This window comes from Dama dama, chromosome X (genome assembly GCF_033118175.1).
Source record: "Dama dama isolate Ldn47 chromosome X, ASM3311817v1, whole genome shotgun sequence".
Classification (NCBI taxonomy): Eukaryota; Metazoa; Chordata; class Mammalia; order Artiodactyla; family Cervidae; genus Dama; species Dama dama.
The window spans coordinates 98,994,168-99,018,825 of NC_083714.1; the positions used below are offsets into that span (position 1 = coordinate 98,994,168).

Sequence of the window (24,658 nt, forward strand, 5' to 3'; positions counted from 1 at the left end):
TGTTTTAACAGTTTGTACTTTATTGCATATGCAACCCTGCCACACTACAGTTGATTCTCTTGCCCTTCAAAATAGGTTTATATCAGGCCCCTTTGGGGTCACTGAGCTGTGCTCCCCTTTCCTTTTGCGGCAGAGTAGATAGAGTCCCTTGAGCAGGCAGTGGGCAGGGAGAGATATACAATCGATGACCACAGTCTTCATACGAGTACGTACACTTAAATCAGCACCCTGGGGGAGTTGGAAAGGGTCTTCAGGATGGAATGAACTAAGGCTGGTCTATCTTGGGACTCTGAAGGTAAAAGAGCACATCCTGGGATTTAGTCTGAGTGGGGTATGTCTTCCCCAAACTTGTTCTGGTGGGCGATGTTCTTCACCGCTAGGAGATCCTGAGAAGGAGGCAAGAGAGGGGAGGTAAAGTGAGCACCCCTCTACCTCAGCTAGGAGGCAGCCCCAACTCCAGCCCTCAACCACACTGTCTCTTGGCCTATCCCACATGCAGAAGGGTTTCCATTTGTCCCTTACCCAATCACAAAAGGTGTGTGTGTAGGGGAGGGAGTGTGAGTGAGTGTGCACACATTAGAGGGTCTGTCCAGGGCCCACCTTGTGGTGGACATAGGCCTGACAGTGGTAACACCAGGCAGACAGGTCGGCATAGCTGAGTACTAGTGGGTGTCCTGAGCCTTCATGGTGTTGGAGCATATGAGCACTGATGTAACGACCGCAGTAGACCTGAAGTTGGGGAATGAGTGTTGGGTGGAGATTAGACCCACCTAGGGTTTGCTCCTGGGTCAACCTCCACCCCACACTCTTCTTCAGCTGCATACCTGATAGCAAGACAGACACACCCAGTTCTCCTGGAGTGTTCCACAGTCCTGACAAGGTTGGGTCACGTTCAGCCCTGTCTCAGGTATGGGGCATACTGCTGCCAAATGGGGACACCAAAGCAGTGGTCTCACTGCATAAAACATGACCTGGGGTGGGTAAAACTGAGTAAGCTAGAGACTCCATCTCCCCATTAATCTTATAGCACATACTCCTAGGTCGAGGCACAAATGGGTGTGAGAAGGAAGCCACCGTTCTAGCCTCTCCCTGAGCTCACCTGGTCAGTGTCAGCATGATCTCCAAAGACCTGCACTGGCACTGACTCATTCATGTCTTGACCTCCAGCTGCCTCTCCTAGGAGTCCTTCCTCTTCTGGGGGCTCCTGTACACATGGAGAGGAAAGATGTATTTAGAAGGCCTGATCCTCATCCCTTCTTCCCCTTACTTGGGTGTGGTGGGCCTTACCTGAGTTGTGCTATCTAGGTCCAATACTCTGAGATTCCCCGTCAGCTTACTAGGGGATGTCTGGACTGTGGCTCCTTGCACAGGTAAGGCTGGAGGAATCCTGTTTTCAATGCATGAGGCTGGAGGATTTTGGATCAGCTCAGCTCCCCTCATGGCCCCCTCTGAGATGGTCTGGTCCAGTGCAGCTCCTTGTGTGGCTGTGTCTGAAGACTGGCCCTGAGTAAGTTCTACTGGAGCTGTCTCTGACTCTGTCTGATCTGGAGTGGACTCTTTCACAGATGCTTCTGAGGCGGCCTGTCCCATGCCTGCCTCCAGGATGTTCCCTTCCACTGTGGTTGTCACACAGGCTGACCCAGAACTGGCTGGTTGGGATGCCTTCTTGGTGATCAACTTAGAACTGGAGAGTCCCTCTTTGTTTTTGCGCTCTGGAACCATGGGAGGGAGATCCTTGAATGTGGGTGCTATCCCTTCTCTCACCTCTGATCCCTGCCCTCCCCTGAGCCCCCATCGCCCCCAATGCCCCATGCCCACTCACTCATGACCCGCAAACTGCGCCAGTATCTTCGATGGACTTGGATGGTTTCAGTAATAGACGCCTGGGCTCCTGATAGTGGGGGCCGCAGCCGGGTCAGCAGGGGCAGTGGATCCCCAAGGAGGGAGCGAGTGCAGGCAGCCATGGACTCTGAGATGGACGTCAGGTTATAACCACCCTTTGTTAAGGAAAAGAGGAGGGAAAGGTATGATGGGGTAGTCCTCAGGGAATTCAGGAGACACAATGTCTTGCCTCCCAATCTCCCCTTGGGGCCCTGAAAGTCTGGAGGGTGGGTACTGGGGACAAGTTAGTAGAACCCACATGTGTCAGATGAGCAGCACCCACTGTGTGAGATGGTTGTGAGGGTGATAAACTTGTGATGTAATGTGCAAGATAATATTAACCACAACAATGACAGCACTAATGGCAACAATAGTAAGAGCTAATGTTCATCAAGTGCTTGCTATGTGCTAGACCCTAGTTTTTTTTGGCCAAGCCTTGCAGCACATGGGATCTTAGTTCCCCAACCAGGGATCGAACCCCTTCCCTGCAGTGGAAGCACAGAGTCTTAACCACTGGACCACCAGGGAAGTCCTAGACCCTATTCTAAGCACTGAATCCTCACAGCCACATGGACCAAACTGGTGCAGGAACCTGCCTCCACAGTAATGGGAACCCCTAAATCCACCCACCCAGAAGCCCCTCTCCCGCCCTGGTATAGGAACAACTGATCTTTCTCTCTACATGAACCTCTGTCCTGACCTGGTAAGGGATCCCCTGTTTCTCACACTCTATAGGAACCCCAGTCTCTGCTTTTTTTCCCGATAAAGAAACTTTGGCTCAGAGTGATTAGATGACTTGTCTGAGAGCCTAACAGCTGGTAAGAAGTAGCACTGAGGTTAAAACCTGGGCTACCTGAGGAAAGAGTCTACCACTCCGCTCTGCCACAAGCAGGCCTGGGCACATGGTGGGACATCTTACTAGTCAATTAATCTTTCTGTGACTTTTTGTCCTCATCTGTGAAGGAGCAATAATAACAGCACATAAGATTGCTGAGAGGGTAAAACTAACATATGAACAATGCGTAACAATAAGCTACAGCTCTTGTACAAGGCTTATGACTTTCCAGGCACCCCTCCATGATTAGCCAACCACACCTTACAGATGAGGATACTGAGGTACAAGGGGCAGGGGCACTGAGTAATTTACAAAAGGTCAGTGAACTTCCTTTGTCCTAGGATTTTGTTGGATGCAGCTCAAGCAGAGGTAAAAAGCATAGACTTTGGTGCCAAGCTGCTTGGGTCCAAGCCTGGCTCTGCCATTATTAAATATGTGATCTCTGGCTAGTCACTACAGCTCTCTGTGTTTCAGCTTCCCTGATCTTGAGAGAGGAAAATGATAAAGTCAGCAGACCTTACCTCACAAGACTGCTTTAAGTAAATGCATTAGTTACACATGTTAAGTGCTGAGAGATGTCCTGCACATAGTGAGTACTCAATTAAAGTTGCTCATGCTGGTGTTACTAATGCCCAGTATGTGCCCACAACCCCAGGTGGGGACACCCAAGTCTTCCCAACCATCCTCTGACCATGGGAAGAGGGACTGAGAGAGTTACCTCTAGGATTAGGATGATATGGCCATTGGCCAAGCCCATCAGCAGGTGGGTGAGGTGGGCATAGCCCTCAGGCGACACCTGGCAGCCGCCCAGAGGATCCCCCCGGGCAGCATCGAAGCCAGCTGAGACCAGCACCAGTTCTGGATTAAACTGAGGCAGAGAGAGAAGAGACATACTGAGCATGAACGAGGGGGCATGGGGACTCAGTAGCTCAGGGAGACCCAGAGACATGGAGACAAGGACAAATGAAAACAGGGTGATGCAAGTCAGAGGGATGGAGACATGGGACCCGAAGCCCGGGAGACACAAGCCCAGAGCCCTGAAAATAGGGAGGGCAGGACATGGAGACACAAGAGAGACTTGGAGACATGGACACATCAGACACAGATTTTGAAACACAAGATACAGAGAGATGTAGATGTGAGAAATGGATGGACGGGGACACGAAGCAAAACTGTAAGCTGTGGAGACTCATGTCAAGAGACAGTGACATGAAACAGAGAGATTATGTTCTCACATACACACCCAAGGGTAAGACCAAGAGGCAAACACTCCCCTCCCTGGATAAAACATGGGACACATGTGTACAACACAGGGTTTTATACACAGTGCTAAAGAGAGGTACACACATGCTTCCATCATAGAAGACGACAACAAAAGTGCCACACACAGAAGATGGTCACATACAGCCACACACAATCAGACAGTCTCATACAAACTGGACTATTCATGGTAAGAGTCACACACACACACACACACACGTAATTTCTCAGAGGAAACAGTAATCCACAGCTACTCCTGCACCAACACAATTATACACATCGCCACCGAAGTCAAAATAGTCATACATGCTATTGCACCCACAGGAGATGGACACTTGCACACAGTCACACACATACTATTTCAAGAGTTACACAAACACAGAAGGTAGTCACAGCCACTGTGCACAGACATACATACACATCTGAACATGCATGTCTGCACAGAGGTCACAAAGATGGCACTCGCATTCATCAACCCTCAGAGTTAGTCATGCATACATGATTTGTCACAGACATACATGGTTTACACATGGAGAAGAGAGTTACCTACAGCCACTCAGTGTCAGGCAAATACATATTAATATATAGGCCATAGGAGACAGTTGGAGAGATGACTGTCATAGAGAGAGCAATGTGCAGTGATGTACAATATCACAGCCATCACACAGAGCAATGGTAGTGACAAACAGCTACCCGCAGAGTCTCACACATACTCGAACCCCTCAATACCATGCAGTTCCATAGAGATGGCAGTCACACGGGGCCACCATCACACACAGACCAGCACTAGTGATGGTGTACACGTGGGACATGTTCACAACCAGGCACATTTCCAGGCAAGATTACTCTCACACACCCAGAAGTCCTCACAGTTACACACAGAGGGCAGTCACAGACAGACACTGCACAGACATATCCAAAGGCCATCACACAGTCACATCCTTTCACCCAAAGCCATCACTACTGTCACCCACAGGCCCTCTCACAGGATCAGTCACCTGTAAGTTGGACACATGCACACTCACTACCACATACAGAGTCTCATCACGTGCACCCTGAATCATACCTCATAAGCAATGGGAAGCACCAGACGATGCCAGGCAGCCAGGTAGTCAGCATCACCCATGCGGGGCCCATTCCAGGCCACATTGACAGTGAATCCTGTGCCCATAGCTTTTCCTACCCGGGTACTGGCACCCTCATTCCCCACGGGAAAGAAGGTACCATGATCATAGCGGTGCAGGGAAATGTATAGCACACTGTGGTGACAGGGTGGGAAGGGGAGACACAGCTGGTTAGCAAGGTGCCCCTGAGGCATGGCCTGCCCATCTCCCTGACCACCCTCCAGCCCCTGCCCCAGCCCCTCACCTGGGGTCCTCCTCAAATATGTGCTGAGTTCCATTACCATGATGGATGTCCCAGTCCACGATCAGGATCCTGAGGAGGGGACAGCACCTTAGTTACCTGGCAACATTGGTTCCCTGGGGGAGGGCAGGGGCTACACCTCTGGTGTCTGTGTGTCGGGACATTTACCACGGGTGGCAGGACCCTGAGTCCCTGGGGAAAGCGCTGGGTGGCAGGCTTGTGGGTCCTATCTGAGTCCTAAGGGCTTCACTGTGGGTCAGAGCAAGTGCTCAGGGCCAGATCCTGGGCCCCACATGGGTAAGTGCCATGGGCCTTTTGAAGTAAGCACCAGAGGTTGGCCCCTGGGTTCTGCTAGGATAGTCATCAAGGGCCAGATTTTCTGGGGCAGGGGACCCTGGATTCTGTTTGATAAGCACCTGCATGCCACAATCTGGGGATCCCATTTGGGTCAGGCCCCAGAGGCTAGATCCTCCTTGGTCCTTTTCTGGAAGTGCTGGGCAACTGGACCCTGGGGTGTTTCTGGGTAACTTTGGGGGCTGCATTACAGGGCCTGCTGAGTAAGCACTGGGCAGTGGGGGCAGGGAGCTTTACCGCAGCGCATGCCCACTGATGGCCTGGGCATGGCGAGCAGCCACAGCCACAGAATTAAAAAAACAGAAACCACAAGCTGCATCCGGTTCTGCATGGTGGCCAGGAGGTCGCACTACAGCAATGCCATTCAAAACCTGGGGGAGGGGCAGGAAGCAAAGATTAGACCACCCACCCTCACCACTTTCCCTCCCATTTCCTCTCTTCTTCCCTGTCTCTTGTCCCCCTACTACTCCACCAGCTGCTAAGGCCTCCTCCCCACCGCCCTGTAGGCCCCATCCCCCTGGGTGCACTTCCCTGTGAGCAAGGCCTCTGGCGAGCTGGGGCTGGGGTCCCCTTTCCTCAGGCTTGGCCCAACTCTCAGAGTCGCCTCTTTCCCACCCCCCTGCCCCCAGGACTTCCTTGCCAGGAGCCCAGGGTCCCCTCCCCAAAGCGCACGCACCTCTCCGGCCAGTACTGCCTCCACCAGGCGACAGGCGGCGCCTGCAGCCAGCTGTGCGCAGGAAAAAGTGCTGGAGCAGATGTAGATGGAGTCATAGTTGGCACCCTCACGGCGCAGCTCCCGGGTCTTCATCTTCTCCGTGGCCCGCAGACGTTCCAAGTGCTCAGCACTGGAGGTACAGAGGGGGCACTTGAGAAGACAGCCAGGTAATTCTGTCCCCTCCACATCCCCCCCCCACCCCGTGTCTTGTAACAGCTCCATGTATCAGAGAGGCAAGCCCAGGCTCCACGCTCTGAGGCCCATCCTACCCTGGCCACGTGGGTCTGACCTGTGGCAGGTGAGCAGCTCAGCATCTGTAGCGGGTCTTACAGGCAGGGCGTGGCAGCGCTTGGCAAGGCCCAGTTCATCCAGGTGATGCATGATACAGTGGATGCGCTGGGGCATCTCAGGATGGTAGCTAGGAGTAGGGGAACAGAGGCAGGGCTTAGTACTGAAAGCGGGGGTCCCTCCCCACCTCCCACTTAGCCTGGCTCTCTAACTGCCTACTTATCCCACAAGTTGTAGTGGTCCATCATCCGCTGGTCATAGACCAACCCCGTGCGAGCCTGCAGCACCGGCCATATCGGAATGGAGAGCTCAGGGGACTGTGGCAGTCCCTCTTCCTCCTTCTCTTCCACATCATCCTTCTCCATAGTGTCCTTTTCCTCCAGGGTCTCAACTGCAAGGAGAGGCTACATTCACCCTACTCCCTTACGCCACCCCAACCTAGATCCCTGTAATACTCTGGAATGAGGTTTACCCAAACCTAAAAAGGGGTGGGAGGCCTGAAATCAGGGCCCAGTGAGAGAGAGGGCCTGACCCCCCCAACCTAGCAAGGTAGCCCAGGAAGGTCAGAGTGGGGTCTGAAGAGAAACTCCTCCCACAGCTCATTCCCTGCCCAACCCCTGACCCAACACACTCCCTGCCACCTACCTGATCTCACAAGGCTCTCCCAGAAGGGTTCAAGGGCTTCTAGAGCACAGGAGAGTGACACCTGGGCACTGGAGGTCAAGTGAGGGTAAAATGTGACCAACCGGCCCCTGAGTGAGCAGTGAGGGGCCTGCTTCTCCCCTCCTCCCCCTGGGCTTACCTCGGGCAGGGGGCACCAGGACACTCCAGTATGGGACAAGGGTCACCCAGAAGGGTGTGGAGGGAGGCGCTGACACCTTCAGCCAGAGAGCGGAGATTATAGCCACCCTGGGAGAAGGAGGGCAGGAAAGAGCCAGATGTTACCAGAGAAGAGTATGAATGACACTGGGGTGGTGCTGGCTGCATGTCAAGGCATTTGAAGGGTGATTTCATTTGCTGAGCAAATAATCTGAGGTGGTTACCACTATTATGACGCACCTCTGACATAAGGGAAGCAGAGGCATAGGGAAGTTGAGGGACTTAGGTGAGGCTGTCCAGCTAGTAAGTGGAAATGCTGGGGCAGGAACTTCTGCCAGATTTGAATGTTGTTCTTCTGTCTTCCAGGATCTATGGGCTGAAGTGGAAGTGAGTCACTCACCTCCAGTGAGAGGATCAGCTTGCCTTCTGCAAGACCCATGAGCAGATGGGTGAGCTGGGCGAACCCTGCTGGAGTGGCGGCCATCTCACCCTGGGGGGGACACGGAGGGTCAGCCTGGCTCCACGGGGCCTCCTTCTGCCCTCCCGCCATCCCCGTGTACCTGCCTTACCTTGGGGTCCCCTTGGAGGGCATCAAATCCAGCAGCTACCAGGACCAGCTGGGGCTGGAACTGAAGGAGGAAGGAATCACATGAGGCCACCTGCTCTCATGGCCCATCCCTCAACATCACCTCTGCCCCAGCACACCCCAGAGCCCCAGGACCTCAAATGCGACTGGCAGGAGGACGTGAAGGAAAGCGGCGATGTAGTCAGCATCTTGCATCCCCACCTGCAGACAGGGAGGCATGATGGGGACGTGCTGCTATCTGCTCTGAAGGGCAGGAGTGGGTCTCACTTTGGGGGTGAAGGGTGGGCAGACACTGACCTGGTTCCAAGGCACGTTGATGGTGTATCCCTGGCCTTGGCCTAAACCTGTGGTGGACCAATTAGAGGCCTTAAGATGGGGCCAGAACCGACCCTGCTCATAGCGGTGGATGGAGAAATAGAGGACACTGGAGGCAGAGAAAAAAAGAAGTGCGGGGTTCAGTCAGTACTCCCCAGAAACCTCCAACCCACAGCTACCATAGTTGACTTAACCACTCATTCATTCTCTCATTAATTTCCCCATGAATTTTTAAATTCATATATTCATTCTTCCATTCAGTTGCCAAATTATTCATCTTCCCATCCATTAATTCTTCCATTTATTTACCCATTACCTCACTCACTCATTCATTTGGTCTCTTACTGAAATTCCTCCCACAGTCAACACTGCTGCCCCTTTCAGTGCCCATACAGTTCTACCTCTGAGACCCCGAGAGCTATCAGGTCTATTCCACCCCCGAGGGCTCCTGACCCCATGGGGGACTCTAGATCATGCCTGCTTACCCACCTGCCTCTGTTACCATGGTAGTCACCACAGAACATTATGACACCGGAGGCCCATAGGGGCATGTGGCTCTTAGTTAGTGGGAGCCAGGTAAGGCTGAAAAGAATGCCAGGCAAAGCTAGGGAGCTTCGTATTTTCACTGAAGGAAGTGGGGAGACTCGGGAGCTATGTGGGGCTGGAGTAGGGATGCTGGCTGGGGCTCCATGAGGCCAGTGAGGGGGCAATTCCTTCTCCAATACCTTATAGGCCACCTCTATCACTTCTGTTTTCTAGAGAAAGCACTCAGAGCAGTGAGGAAGACTGACACAGAACAGATACTGAAGTCACAATGGTATATGTTCTGATAGTAAGCCCAGTAGGAAGGCTTGATTCTGAATGAGGCGATCAAAATGAGTATCTCTCATCCATCCTTCTATCCATCTGTTCATTCACTTCCTCCCTTGTTCCAGAAAGGATTTAAGGCAGCATTTTTTTCTATTTTAGGAAAAGGCAAGAAATAGTAGTAAACAATGAATCTAGGCAAACTTAACAGTCACATTTTAATAAATGTTCATACTGTAGTTGTGAAATAAAATGCTAACTGGAGTAAAAGGATTTTTGAAATAGAAGAAAACTATCTTGGAATTGGGGGATGAAGTCCATGCAAAAACTCTGGTCTTGAGCAGATGGGGGGGGTGATTGTTTCACTTTTGACTCTAATAGATAAACATACAGTAGAACATAAAGATTATCATCAGGGAAAGAAAGGACTAAAGAAAAGATCTGAAGAAAGTCCAAGTTTATAAAACAAACAGAAGGAGATAAAATAAGTTCAACTGGGAATTCCCTAATGGTCCAGTGGTTAGGACTCTGTGCTTTCATTGCCAAAGGTCTGGGTTCCATCCCTGGTCAGGGAACTAAGATCCCACAAGCTGATGTGTAGCCAAAAATAAGTAAATAAATAAGTTCAATCAACTTCCAGTAAAAGAATGGTAAATTAATAGCACAGGTTTACCTCCTCACTCCCCTACAATCCTATCAAAAGATAGTAAAGATATTTTAAACAAGAATCAACAGTAGGAAAACAGAGAGTGGGAGAAAGGACGTCAATTAGAGACTTCAACAAATCCCTGGAAAGTTGTCTGAGGATCCAGGGCCCCAGTGAGGCCTCTCCCATACTGAACATGTTGGGAGGATATCCAAGACAGTTTGAAGTTTCCCTTCTGGAGAAGTCAAGCACAGATCTAGGTCAATGCACTCAAAATCAATTCTGTCACTGAATGAGAAACTCACCAAATTAATTTTTTTCCTTTTAACTACTAAGTTTTAGTTTATTAAAGGAATTCTTGTTACTTTTCTTAGGCATGATAATAAGATTTCCTTAGTATGATTAGTCATTCTTTTTGTTTTAATAAATGCCTTGGAGGCAACAGCTGTATTCTTCTCTGGATATATGACTGACTATATGTATAGGTATGAAGAACTATGAATATATTCAGTACATTCTTCCTTATGAATAAGAATGTATAAATGAAAAAGAAATCTATCTATGACCTTCAATCATCCAGCTTCCTATTTCTGTCTCTTAACTCCATCAGGAATTGAAGTGAAGTGAAGTCGCTCAGTCGTGTCTGACTCATTGCTACCCCATGGACTATAGCCTACCATGCTCCTCCATCCATGGGATTTTCCAGGCAAGAGTACTGGAGTGGGTTGCTATTTCCTTCGGATAGTTCTTAAAACATTGTTATGAAGACAAAGAAAATAAGTAAACTAAAGCTTAGTAGAGCATAGACACAGAGAGCAAGAAAGTGATCTTGGAGATTAAAAGAATTCATAAACACACAATTCAACAGGAAGACTGTTGAATTAGAAGGTAAAGTTGAGTAAATCTCCCAGGACACAGAGCAAAAGGAAAAAGAGACAGAAGACATGAGATAAAAAATAAGAGATACAGAGGATCAACCCAGGAAGTCTAACATCTGACTAACAGAGAGACCAGAGAGGACACAGTAGAAGAAATCATCAAAATCTAACAGAAAACTTCTGAGGATTTAAGAAAGGTGTGAATATTCTGATGTAAAATGTCTACCACTGGTAAGTAGAATCAGTGGCGCAGTGAAAATTTAGGTCACCAGGAAGAACCTAAAACCTTCCAGAAAGGAAAATATATTGGAAAGGAATGAAATCAGACTGATATCTGGACATGTGCCAGCAACACTGAATGGTGGAAAATAACAAAGCAATGTCTGGAGAACCACCAACCTAGATTAGATAAAGTGCCACAGGAGGGCAAGAGCCCTCTTACAAGGGAGAAAGTATAATTTATGCAATCAATTCAATAAAAGCCCAAGTAAAACATCCTACAGATGTGCTCAGAGAAGTATAAAATTATATATTTACCAGACTATTCACTGTAGAATTGTCCGTAATAGCAAAGACTGGGAAGCACTGTAAATGTCCTAGGATTAAATGACCAAAGGTACAGCCATACCATGGAACATGGTAGAGCCTTACAAAGAATGAGATGCTTTTCAGAGGTACTAACATGGAGAGGTGCCCACACCATACTGTTAAAAGCAAAAAAGCAAGTTGCCAAAGAAAATGTAGTGGTAGTATGTTAATAATAGTAATAATGATGAACATTTGTATATCTACAGGAAAAATTTAGTTACTTTGAGGTGATGGGAATTACAGGAGGCTCACTGCTTTAGACATTTTGATATTATTTTTTTTTTGGCTGTGCCATACAGCTTGTGGGATTTCAGTTCCCTGACCAGGGATTGAACCCCAGCTGTGGCAATGAAAGCCCAGAATCCTAACCACTAGGTGACCAGGGAACTAACTCCCTTTAATTTTTTAACAAATAATTGGAAAACAAAGTAGTATTTTGAGGTTCACTTCAGCTCCTGGGTAAATTGGTGAATGAGCTCTCCAAATACCGTGGACTCAAATCCTGTCTCTTCAACTTCTCTGTACGACCTCTTAACCTGTAAGCCTCAGTTCCCTGATCTGTAAAATGGGGACCCCAATAGCCCCTGCCTCAGAGTGAAATTCTGAGAGAGACAGCAGACATGCAGAGGGCAGCACTGAGCCTGTTCCCAGGACAGGTCCAACCAATGAATATGAATGCCTTCCCTTCCCTCTGGGGCCCCTTCTGGCTGCGCCTGTAAAGGTAGGGGGTGGCTGGGAATCTAGCATTTGGGGTAGTACTCTAGCATCCCGGCATACCTAGGATCTTGGTCAAAGGCGAACTGTATTCCCTGACCATGGTGCACATCCCAATCCACGATAAGGACCCTGTGAATGGGAGAGAAAGGGGGCCACTATGTAAGAAGATCAAGGGAAGAAGTGCCCAGACCAGGACACCCCACCTCATATCACCCTCATTACACCCGTCCTGCTGCTTGCTGCTGACCTCTGAATATCATGCTTCTGTTGGGCGTAACGGGCAGCCACGGCCACGTGGTTGAACATGCAATACCCATCCATGAGACTGTGCTGGGCGTGGTGTCCAGGAGGCCTGAGCAGGGCAGGGAAGGCCACAGATTGCTGGTGGTGGGGTTCTCCTCGGCAGAGATGGACTCTTCCTGCTCTCTACTCCTGGACCACCAACTCCCTCAGTGCTGATGCCTGCACAGCTGCCAGGAACTGAGTACTTGGGGCCCTCAGACCCTCACCCCTAGTCTACTCTTCTCTCTCTGAAGGAAATTTGAAAATGCTCATTAAATGATCAATGCATACACCCTCATACCAAGTCCTTCTGCTCCTGGGGACTTAGTCCACAACCTATATAACAAAAAGGGTGAAATAACATGTTTATAATTGGATGATATTTGTTGCAGCATTTTTTTGGAAACAGCAATTGATTGGAGAGAACTAAAATGCCCAATGGTAGGGGCTGGTTAACTTACTGCGTATTTGTATAATGGTGTTCTACACAGGTCTAGCCTATACACTGTTAAAGAAAAAAGCTTTCCAAGATATAAAAGTGAAAAACGCATGGTACAGGAAGTGTATTGAATGCTATCATAATTTGTGGCTAATAAAGGGGAGGAGGGCTTCCCTCATAGCTCAGTCGGTAAAGAATCTGCCTGCAATGCCGGAGACCCAGGTTTGATTCCTGGATTGGGAAGATCCCCTGGAGAAGGGAATGGCAACCCATTCCAGTATTCTTGCCTGGAGAATCCCATGGACAGAGGAGTCTGGCAGGTTACAGGGCATGGAGCTTTAAGAGTTGGGCACAACTGAGCAACTAAAACCAAAGGGGAGGGAGGAAAAAAACTACATCTTCTGCATTTCATCACTTCTGGGGTGCCAAGGATAATAAGATGGACTGTGATTTTTTCACATGTCAACAACAAAGCAGGAAATTATGCCAAAGGAATTCTGAGGCATTACTGTTTCTAAAATGCATCTGAATTTCAAGATGTTACAAATATGAAATAATATACATCCTAGAATCAATAAAATATGGTATTTATCCCACAAATAGGCACAGACTGTTTCCAGGAGGACACATGAATCATTGGTTACAGTGATTACCTCCAGGAGAGGAAGCAGGGGTCTGGAGATGGGGTGAGGGGTAGGGAGGACTTTCACTTGTACCTGACTGTCAACCTTTTTTCACATTTGATTCTTGAACCATGTAAATATACTATCCATATCACTACCTTTCACATTTGAGAAAGGATTTTTTTTTAATGTAAAAAGCCAAATGCCAGTGGGCCCTACCTGACGATGGCCATGCCATTCCGGATCTCAGCCCCCAGGACTGCATCCACCAGCCTGAGGACAGAGCCTGAGGCCAGGCAGGCGCAGGTGTATGAGTTCTGGAGAAGACAGTAGGGAGTCAGAGAAGGGAATGAGGGAGAGAGTGGCCACTCAGCTACTCCCTCCAGGGTGGTGTGGATGTGGGAATGGGGAATCCCAGGATGGCCACCACCCTCTGCCCTCACAGTTCTCATCCATACCGGATGCAGATAAACTGAGTCATAGGTATCTGCTAGGACGTGGAGTTCCCCCTCGTTCATGTACTGGGTCGTTTCCATCAGATCAATGTATTCTAGGCTGGGTACATAGATGGGGAATGGGATTCAGGGGTCCGCCTCCCTCCCTGGCCCTGAACCAGGGCCCCATACCCTCCCCAACAGAGTCCTCCATTCATCAAACCCCCGGAACAAGTCAGGCCTCCTCACCTGTCAATGTAGGAGATAGCTGGGGTAGAGGACACCTTCCGTGCTCCTTCCCCAGTCTGTCTCATTTCTAGTAATATCCTTTGTCCTCTGCTCTGGCCGTATCAGATCCTACCTCCAGGCCTTTGGCCAGACTGTCCCAGCTGTCTGGACCTCCCTCTCCTCAGCCTTCTTCATTAGACTCATTCTTTTTCTCTTCTCAGCTCTGATACTCCCTCTGACAAGCTAACTTTCCTTGAGACATACCACAACAGGCCTCTTATTCTGGGTTCCTTCAGCCCCGCTGGGGGAACCCTCTGATCATTCCATCCACATATCCATTGTCTGTTTACACATCAGATTATAGTAACAAAAATAGCTCACCAGGGACTGATGATATGCCAGACACCATTCTAAGTACATATCACACCATCCTTATGTTTACTAGCTCCCAGGTTACAGGCATGACACTGAGATTCAGAGAGGCTCAGTGACTTGCCCAAGTGACATTCCTTCTCAAAGCATTGGCCCAGGGGCAGCCGCCTCCCCATCCCCTACGAGGCTCCTAAACCTTCACCTGTGAACCAACATCAGCTCCTCCTTTTCGGCGAATCGGGCCTAGGGAGACAAGAGAGAGACAAAGGGCTAAGGATCTGCTCTGGCTGTGCCCGGGTCCCTCCCTCAGTCACTGCCTTCCGCCCAGGATGCTGGCTGGGGGACTCACCTGAAAGGACACGCAGCGGTCCAGGAGACCCTCCTGGATCAGTTGCTCCTTGATGGCATGGAGCCGCTCTGGGCCTTCCGGGAAGCTGGGTTGACAGAGATACAGATATATGACACTGGTGAGCACCACATCTGCCCCATCTGCCCTTCCACGGCTGCTGACCCATGAAACTGGAGTCACCTCTGGCACCTGGTGGCTCTGTTCTCACAACATATCCAGAGCCTGACTCTCTCCTATCACCTCCAGTGAATGCTACCATAAACTCTGGCTTGGGTTACTGCACTCAGCTGGCCTCCTGGCTTCTGCCTCTGCTCCCCCAGCAGTCCTTTCTCTGCACAGCAGCCTAGACATTGGTTAAAACTCAAATCAGGTCACGTCCTTCCTCTACTCAAAACCTTCTCCTGGCTCCCATCTCATTCAGGGTAAAAGCCAAAGTCCTCTCCATGCCCCAGAAGTCCTGTGACCATCTGCTCCCATCACCTCTCTGACCCCCATCTCCTACTGCTTGCTTCTACACCGGGCTCCTCCCTATTCCTTAATCAAAACCAAGTTTCCACTTGCTCTCCTTCCTGCCCAGGACAATCTTCTCCCAGATGTCTCTCTAGTTCACTCCCTTACCTCCTTCAGATCTCTGCTCAGATAATGAGGCCTTACCTGATCATATTTAAAACTGAAGAGTACCCTCCACCGCACTTTCTGCTACTCTCCCTCCTGCTTCAGCATTTCTCCATAACACTTCTTCTAACATACTTTATCCCTTGTTTTTTGTTTGTTTACTGTGTCTCCCTCCTCTACAATGTAATCTCCACAAAGGCAGGAATTTTGTTTGTTTTGTCTACTGCCTGTCCCTAGTGCCTCTGGAGATAGATATGTATTTGGTAATGAAGCCTTTTGCCATCTGGAGTCTTCCACTGGAAGAGGGGCAATAGAAATTAAACTGGTAAACACTTAAGTATGTTGTTTTTAGTTACTAAGTCATGTCCGACTCTGCGACTCCATAGACTGTAGCCCTCCAGGCTCCTCTGTCCATGGGATTTCCCAGGCAAGAATGCTGGAGTGGGTTGCCATTTCATTCTCCACATAAGAATAATAATGGACAAAACAATGCCATGGGTTAGGAATATCTCAGGTGTGGGGAAAGGGGAGTGGCCAGGCAAAGCCCTCTCCAAGGGTCTCCTTGAGATCTGAATGTTAACTGGGAGAGGAGGCTGAGATGAGAGAATGCCAGGCATGTTGGAAGAACAGTAAGGGGATCAGTGTGCAGGAAGTGAAGCAAAGCAAATGAGGGGGAGGATTGGCTGACGAGGTCATGGAGGTGATATGGAACCAGGTCACGTGGAACACTGAAGGCCAGGATGAAGAATTTAAACTTTACCTTCAGGGAAACAGTCTGTCCTTGAAGGACTTTAAGAGAGAGATCATCGTATGTATTCTTTTAGGCTGCTGTGTGGAAAACAGGCAGTAGGGGTGAGGGTGGAAGCAAGGAGGCCTCTGCAAGTCTAGGTGAGTCATAATGGTAGTGGCAGTGGAGGCAGCAAGGACAGGTCAGATTCTGAATACATTTTGAACAAAGCCAAAAGAATTTGCTGATGGATTGCAACATGTGACTGAATGGGAAGTGTAATTCTTCCATTTCAGCACAAAGGTCCCTTCTTCAAGGAAGCCTCCTGAGAACCCTGGATACTAGTCTAAGGTCCTCTAGTAAACACTCTTGAAAGCCCTGGTCTTAGGTCCTCCTTCATTAAACACCTCACATTGCTGATGGCTACTTCGAGACCTGTTCTCCTACTTACCTGTCAGCTCCCTGTCTGTCTTGTCTGACACATTTGTATCATCATCTCTGGTACACAGTAGGCACTCAATAAAGGTTCGCTGGCTAAATGAAAAGAACCCATTCGAGCCTGAGCCCCATCTCCCTAAATCATCTGCTTCCAGTCTCTAGGCTAGATTAAGAAAGGGTTCATTCTTGCTAATGGGCTCTAAGTGCATATATTTGTATAGTTTGGGTATGGCCTGGAGGAGCCAGCCTCACCTGTCATCCCAGAGGCAGTGGAATTCATTTAGCTGTTCATCGAACACCAAGCCAGTGCCAGACAGTGCCCTGGCCTCCAAGTTCAGATCCTGCGAGGAAAAAAATGGGAACGACTGATGCATTGAGGGTCTGAATCAGTGGGAACATCCCACACAGTCCAGGATGTAGAACCTTAGGGTTTTGATTGTCCCAGGAGGCTAAATTGAGGCCAGGCCCCTCTCACCAGCCCTTGCAGCCCCATGATTAGGTCTTGCTCGGCTGTTTGGCTAAGCTTCTTCATTCTGCCTTTCTTCTTTACCTCCGCTAGATTGGGGCTGGAGCGGAGTATGGCACCCTTTTTAACACCTCGCTTCTGCCAAACAGAGAGAAAGGTCAGAGTCCAACGCACAGCCCGCTGCTCCCCCTCCCCCTCATCAAGGCAGGTTGGGGGGCCTCACCGAGGTGATGCTGGAATCGTGGGTGGGGGAGTGGGGATTATGCCTACTCCTTCGCTCCTTGGGTGTAGTGGAATCCTGACCGGTGGAGGTCATGGCTGGGGAGACTTCACCCCTGACGCGGTCCTGGGGGGTGGGGTGGAGGTAACTGGGAAGGGGCCCGAACGCCCTTAAGACCCCATATCCCAGCCCCTTCCCAGACCCCGCCCCCTACGCTAGTCTCCTTCCCTTATGCTGGCTCTTCCCCACCGCCTTCTAAACTCCGCCTCTCAAGGCTCTCTCCCTCCAACAGGGTGTCCATCCTACCTGGTCCCGCCCATTCCACTAGGCTCCATCCCTTTAACACTATTCTTTCTCCTTTCAAAGTCTTGCCCTTTAACAGAGCAATTAACCCCCAAGCTCAGTCCGTTCTCACCGCCCCTTCCGCTCTATCAACCCTTTCATTCCTCAAAGCCTCGCGCAGACCCCCACCCCTTCGCAAACCTGCCCCTTCCAGCCAATCTCCCGAGATAATCAGCCACCCTTTCACTCAGCCAGATCCAGCCCAGGCCCCGACTCCACCCTTAACGATTCACGTAACTCCACCCCTTATCGGGCCAGCCCAGCACCTTCTACTTGGCTAGATCCTGACCCTAACGTTTCGACAAGCCCGGCTCCTCAGGGGACTGCCTCTTTCCCTCCAACAGGCCCCACCCCCTACCCAGGTCCAACCCCTAGCGCTTCACCAAGCCCCTTCCAGCCAGTTCGAACCGCCTTCCGCTGGCCCCTCCTCCTTCTCGCCGCCATTGGCACCGACCAATCCCTTCCGCTCCACCCACCGGGTGCAGCCCCTTTCTCAAACTCCGCCCTTGCCTGGAGCCTCCAAATTCCTGACAACCGCAGGTGCGTGATTCCCCTCTTTTACATTGGGCCGGTCTCTCCACAGACCGCCCCGATTCCGCCCACACAGGGGATCTTGCCGCGCCGCCGCGCCCCTAGTGCGGGCCACACCTCCCGTGGATTCACTAACGGCTAATCCACTTCTCTGCGCGCGACGCTGGCCGTACTGCGCCTGCATGAGGCGCGTGCCGGCGGTTCGACCAAGCGCTCGGGCTCAAGCCCGACCCTCTCCCAACCACCACTGCTGTCGTTCTGTCGGCCATGGCCGCCGTCCCTCATTCTCGGTCCACTTACCTTAGGAGCCCTCCAGACCCGCGCCAACTTACCGTGCGATGACTCAAGAGTGCAAGCAAGCAAACAAGGGCGTTAGGAAGGGGCGCTTTCTCACCTCCCCGTGGCTTCCCGCGCGACGCGCGGTAATGACGTAGCCCGGGCGGGCTGGTGGTTGTGCCTGGAGAGCGTTGGAATCTGGACAAGGCTGATGGCGGCCAAAATGGGAGTGGTGATGATGATAAATGTGAGGATTTTCTGAGTTCATGTTCACTAAGGTAGTACACAAGAAACATTCACCAAATGTTAGGTATTAATATTCTGCCGCGAAAATGAATGGTGGAGCGGAAGGAGTCTTGGTAGGGGCAAATAATTGTGATAATAGCAAGTATTGTTGTGACAGGCATTGTCATAAGCCACAGTACTATGAGGTAGTTCCTTGAGGCTGCTTTGCAGATGAGGAAACTAAGGTTACGTGACTTAACCATGTGACCTTGGGCAAGTTACTGAATATCTCTGTGCTTCAGTTTCCTCATCTGGAAAATTGTGATAATGATAGTGCCCAGAGACAGAATGGACCTCAGGAGGGGAGTTTTTATTTGGGTGGTGGCCCTCCACAGGGTCACTTCTGCTCCCATGCTGTAATAGAAAGTGTGTGCCGTAGGGGGGAGTTGCCCCTGTGCACCCCATCCCCAGCTACCTCACATCGCATGTCTAAATGTCAGCCCCACAGTAAGCCAGTTTGTCCTCCTAATCTCCCTCTCTCATTCTTCACCATTTCCTACCGGGCTGTAGGCTGGGGTGGGAGAGATAAGCGGTCTGAGGTTCAACATCACTTACTAACAAACAGATTGACAGCCCCATTGCCCAGTAGCTGGGTCCTCTGACCTTCTTGCAAACCCCAGTTCAAGCCTTCTCGTCCCTTACAGTCTTTTCCTATCTGACCATGTGTTTTGTCCCAGTGGAAGAGCGTTACAGCCTTAAGACCTTTAAGCCTCTGCATAGACCAAAGAAAGCATATAGACAGTGATACACCCTAAGGAGCATTTTGAGATTGTGATGCAGGGTAAAAGAGTAGGGAGTCTTGTAAAGGCCAAGGCCCATATTTTTCTGAATAGTCAGAAGAGAGATTTCTCTAGAGCTGACAATGGCAAACTTTTTCTATAAAGGGCCTAATAACAAATATTTTAGGCTTTCCAGGTCTTATATGGCCACTGTGGCATTGTCTTTCTTCCTGTTCTCCTTCCCTCTCTTCCTTTCTTTTCCTTTCTTTTGGTTCCCTTTCTTTCTTTTCCTTCTTCTCTCCCTCCCTTCCCCTCCCTTTCTCTTCTTTATGTTCTTTTTTTCTCTTTAAAAGTGTAAAAACAGGTTGCAGTCTGGCTTTGGCCTGAAGGTCACGGTTTGCTGATCCCTGCTGTACAGTGTCAGTCTTCGGTTTCCTTTATCTGGCTGGGATTCTTTTACAGGATGAGTGCAGAGGTTGCATGTTTCCTGAGGATTGGTATTCCTCTTGGGTGAGGTGTGAGTATAGGGATTCATAGAAAAGGTCAGGTTATTTCTGCTGTTCTTGTACTGGGTCAAGCAAATGTTCCTGGACAGAATGAGGATAGGGATTCCTATAGTTTCTGTAGTGGTGTTCCTCTATGAAACTAGGCAGGGGTTTCTACACAGGAAATACCAGTTGTTTCTAGGGAACTCCAGGCTACACATTCCCATACAAATTCAGGATGAGGCTCCATAAACTGCATTATGACAGGTTCCTATAAAGAGGTGGTTGTGGTTGTTTAGTTGCAAAGTTGTGTCCAACTCTTGTAGCCCACCAGGCTCCTCTGTCCTTGAGATTTCCCAGGGAAGAATACTGGAGTGGCTTGCCATTTCATTCTCCAGGTTATCTTCCCCTGCTGCTGCTGCTTAGTCGCTTCAGTTGTGTCTGACTCTTGTGTGACCATATGGACTGTAGCCCACCAGGCAACTCTGTCCATGGAATTCTCCAGGCAAGAATACTGAAGTGGGTTGTCATGTCCTCCTCCAGGGGATCTTCCCAACCCAGGGATCGAACCCTGGTTTCCTGCATTCCAGGTGGATTCTTTACTGCTGAGCCACCAGGGAAGCCCATAAAGAGATTATGTAGCCCAGTTCAGGGTCAGCACGGGTTTTTCTGTAAAGATTCAGAGCTGTGTTCATACAAACTTAGGATTAGGTGTTCATGTCCAGAGTCAGTCTAGATTGCTATTAATTGTGCTAAATTATGTTAGCTGCTGTAAAACCTAGAATCTCAGAGGCTTCACAGATGCATGTTTATTTCTTACTCATACAAAATCCATTGGGAATATTTATTACTGGTCATTCATGGACCCAGGCAACTTCATTTCACAGCTCTGCTCTCCTCTAAGCCCTTGGAATCCTCACTATTCAGCTAATAGATGGGGAAAGAGAGAGTCGAAGATTCTTTGAGAGAATTTTATGGACGAGGTCTGGAAGTGTAGTATGTCAATCTGCCCACATTCCATTGGTCAGAGCTCTGTCACATGCCCATATCTAATTATAAGGGAGGTTGGAAAAGTGAGTGAGCCTAGGAAGAAAAGGAACAGGTTTGAGAGCGTACAGCAGTGCCTGCTACAGGATTCTATAGACTCCACAGAGCTATGCTGTCCAATGTGGTAGTTACTAGCTACACACTGAGCCCTTGAAATGTGACTAGTCCAACTTGAGATGTACTGTAAGTTTGGAATACACACTGAGTTTTTTTTTTAAATTGGTATAAATAAATATCTCGATAACATTTTTGGGGGGGTGAGCTGTGTCATGGGGGATATTAGTTCCCTGACCAGGGATCAAACCTGAGACCCATAAAGTGGAGAAAGAGTGTGAGTCAGTCACTCAATCATGCCCGATTCTTTGTGACCCAATGTACTGCAGCCCACCAGGCTTCTCTATCAGTGGGCTGTTTCAGGAAAGGATACTGGAATGGGTTGTCATTTCCTTCTCCAGGGGATCATCCTAACCCAGGGATCGAACCTGGGTCTCCTGCAGTGCAGGCACATTCTTTACCGACGAAATTATGAGGGAAGGCCCCCTATAGTGGAAGTGCGGAGTTCTAACCACTGGACCACCAGGGAAGTCCCAGCAATAGCTTTTAAATTGATTAAAATAATTTTATTTATTACTGACTGTGCTTGGTCTTCATTGCAATGTGGGCATTCCTCTCATTGTGGAGAGCAGGAGTAACTCTAGCTGTGATGCTTGGGCTTCTCATTGCAGTGGCCTCTCTTGTTGCAAAGCACAGGCTCTAGGGCGGGTGGGCTCAGTAGTTACGATTCCTGGGCTCTAGAGCACAGGCTCAGTTGTGGTGCTCGGGCTCAGTTGCTCCACAGCATGTGGGATTGTTCTAGATCAGGGGTGGAACCCATGACTCCTGCACTGTCAGGTGGATTCTTCACCACTGGGCCACCAGGGAAGCCCCTATATCGATTACATATTGAAATGAAATACCGTTGGTCCTTGAACAAAATGGATTTCAATTTGTGGGTTCACTTGTATGCAACTTTTTTTCAATACATGCTACTGCTACAGGATCCGAGGTTGGTCGAATCTGTGCTTAGTCGCTCAGTCTTGTCTGACTCTTTGCGAGTCTATAGATGTGAAACTGCTGATGTGGAGAAACCAAATATAGAGGACTGACTATATTATACATGGATTTTCACTGCTTGGAGGTGTCAGTGCTCTTCCCCCTTGTTGTTAAAGTGTCAACTGTACTCAATTATAGTGGGTAAAGTATAATATATATCATTTAAATTAACGTCACCTGTTTTTCTCTCTTTTTAATACAGCTGCATGAAAATTTAAAATTACACATGTGACTAGAATTGTATTTCTTTTGGACAGCACTGCTATCAAGAATTCTCTTTAATGTATCAGGACAGGGGTTCTCGTGGAGGTACAGAGGTTTCTCTACAGGGTCAGGTTGTTTTGTCTGAGGTCTGGAGAATGACCCTATCATTTGGTAAGACAGGTTTGTAGAAAAATATGAGGATTGGAGACATTGTAGAATGAGAGGGAAGGATGTGAAGGCAGATTAAGCGTGGCTGTTCCTTTAGAGGCTAGAAGGGTGGTTTTCTGTAGAGGGTCAGGCCAGAGGATCATAACATACTGAGGCCAGGTATTTCTGCATGGGATCAGAGCTGGGTGGCCAGAGACACAGATCGAGAGACTCTTTTAGGGGTTAGGCCAGGGTTTGTTTGTTTGTTTGCTTGCTTGTTTTTCATTTTGTTGGGGGTATAGCCAATTAACAGACAATATTATGATAGTTTCAGGTGAACAGCAAAGGGACTCACCCATACATATACACATATCCATTCTCCTCCCAACACCCCTCCCATCCAAGTTGCCACATGACATTGAACAGAGTTCTCTGTGATACAGTACGTCCTTGTTGGTTATCCATTTTAAATGTAGCAGTGTGCATGGTAAGTTGCTTCAGTGTTGTCCAACTGTTTGTGACCCTGTGGACTGTTGCCCGCCAGGCTCCACTGTCCATTGGATTTTGCAGGCAAGAATACTGGAGTGGCTTGCCATTTCCTACTCCAGGAGGCCAGGGTTCTTGTACAGACTCAGGACAGGTGATCATGGTGATTCAGATTCTGGATTATTTAACAAGGTCGGAGCAGAAGTCCTGTGCAGGACAGATGTTTTTATATACTGGTTCATTTCTTGGATGTCTCTCAAATCAGAGGTTCCCTTTGAGTGTGAGAGCAGGGTTTTCTGTACCAGCTCAGGACATAAGTTCCTGAAAGGACTCAGAGGGTGGTCCCATGCAGCATCAGGACAGAGATCCTGTGCAGAGGTAGGACACGGTCACCTTCATAGATTCAGGTGAGGGTTTCTTCTGTTGGGTCAGGACAGTGGCTCCTGTAAAGGGCAAAAGAGGGGCTTCTGGAACAAGGCCGGGAAAGGGGCTGTCGTAGAGAGTCACAGGGCTTCCCGTGCAGGGTCACAGGGGTGTTTCCACAGGGGGAGGTTAGGAGTTCCTGGAAAGGATCAGGTCAGAGATTCCTATAAATGAGTCAAGTTAAGGATTTCTGTGGAGAGTCAGGATAAAGGTTTTCTGCCTAAAGTCTGGTTAGAAGTTCCAGGATAGTTATAGTCAAGGCCTCCTGTAGAGAATCATGGCCCTGGCGCAGAGGGTGAGGAGGGGAAGCCCTCTACAGTGTCTGGGAGGAGGATCCTATGCAAAGTGAGGCCATAGGTGGCTGCATAGGATGAGATATGGGCTTAAAGTTGAGGGTTAGGACAGGTGTCCCTGACACAGGGTTTCCTGTGTAAGTTCAAGACTGAGGTTCATGTTGAGAGTTAGAGCATGAGTTCCTGCATGCTCTGCACGGTGGGTTGTGAGAATCAGGCTCATTGTGCAGAGTGACATCAGGAGTTGTCCACCTTGGAGGCAAGGGCTTCTAAACTCAGTCTGGATTTTCTGCACTCACTATATTTTCTAGTGAGTGAGGTATTTGAAAATGCCACCTGAAGGGCAGGGCTCCAGTACATTGTGAGGACATAGGTGTCCTGTCCAAGGTCAAGATAGGATTCCTATAAAGAGAGTGAGGCTAGGGAAGAGGGTCAGGACAGGCATTTCTGTTAGGGGTGGTGCAGGGACCTTCTTTCAGTGGGAGTTCCAGATTGCCAGCAGGAGTAAGGCAGAGGTTCTTGTGCCATGGGAGGCCAGGGGTTCCTCCTGTGCAAGGTGAGGGCTGCTGTTCCTGTCCAGAGTCAGGCTGGGTTTCCTGTTGATAATTAGAAAAAGGGATTCCCTTAGAGTCCCAGAACTAGGTTTCTGTACCGGGCTTGGGCAGCCATTCTTATAGCCGGTGCGGACCCAGGTTCCTGAGCAGGATGGGGCCAGGCACACTTCCACACAGGTTCTGAGAGGGGTTTCTGTTCAAGATGAAGAGTAGGCCTCCTCCAGGCTGAGAGGGCTGGGGTCCTGTGGGGCAACCAGGCTTTTACAGGGCCAGGGCCCTTGTGGACAGTTCCTGTAAGGAGTGTGTGGACCACTATGATTCTCACATGGGCTAGTGTGGTGACTGCTCTGAAGGGGTGCTGCTCTGTTCAGGACAGCTACTCACCCCTACTGTGTTCAAGTGTGTGGACCCACAGTCCCCACCTTGGGGCTCCAAGGGAGAAGCTCTACAGAGAACCAGACCAATTAAGTGTGAGTAAGACTCACTATACCCACTCCAGTATTCTTGCCTGGAGAATCCCAGGGGCG

General features: G+C 49.4%; 1 protein-coding gene and 1 long non-coding RNA gene across 11 annotated transcripts in view; one reads left to right on the plus strand and one right to left on the minus strand.

The window, feature by feature from the left end:
* Positions 1-18,535, minus strand: HDAC6 (histone deacetylase 6). Of its 8 annotated transcripts, none has more exons than XM_061137143.1 (29): positions 18,421-18,531; positions 17,251-17,373; positions 17,037-17,165; positions 16,814-16,902; positions 14,782-14,866; positions 14,635-14,675; positions 13,857-13,953; positions 13,618-13,715; positions 12,302-12,406; positions 12,115-12,183; positions 8,401-8,527; positions 8,239-8,304; positions 8,087-8,146; positions 7,918-8,007; positions 7,501-7,607; positions 7,344-7,411; positions 6,918-7,089; positions 6,700-6,828; positions 6,372-6,540; positions 5,933-6,066; positions 5,345-5,413; positions 5,043-5,235; positions 3,435-3,584; positions 1,823-1,997; positions 1,288-1,712; positions 1,100-1,204; positions 825-971; positions 601-729; positions 1-386 (listed from the first exon to the last, which is right to left on the minus strand). In XM_061137143.1, exons 2-29 carry the CDS (start codon positions 17,341-17,343, stop codon positions 318-320), a joined length of 3,390 nt encoding a protein of 1,129 aa, XP_060993126.1. In that variant the 5' UTR covers positions 17,344-17,373; positions 18,421-18,531; the 3' UTR covers positions 1-317. The 8 variants fall into 8 exon arrangements, with proteins under 8 accessions (XP_060993126.1, XP_060993122.1, XP_060993123.1 ...); XM_061137139.1 differs by having other exon boundaries at positions 18,453-18,529; XM_061137140.1 differs by having other exon boundaries at positions 17,251-17,395; positions 18,453-18,517.
* Positions 17,893-24,658, plus strand: part of LOC133052330 (uncharacterized) — a 21,472-nt gene continuing 14,706 nt past the window's right edge. For all 3 annotated transcript variants that reach the window (XR_009692030.1, XR_009692028.1, XR_009692029.1), the window contains exon 1: positions 17,893-18,129. This is a non-coding gene — a long non-coding RNA (uncharacterized LOC133052330). The remainder of the gene's footprint in view (positions 18,130-24,658) is intronic.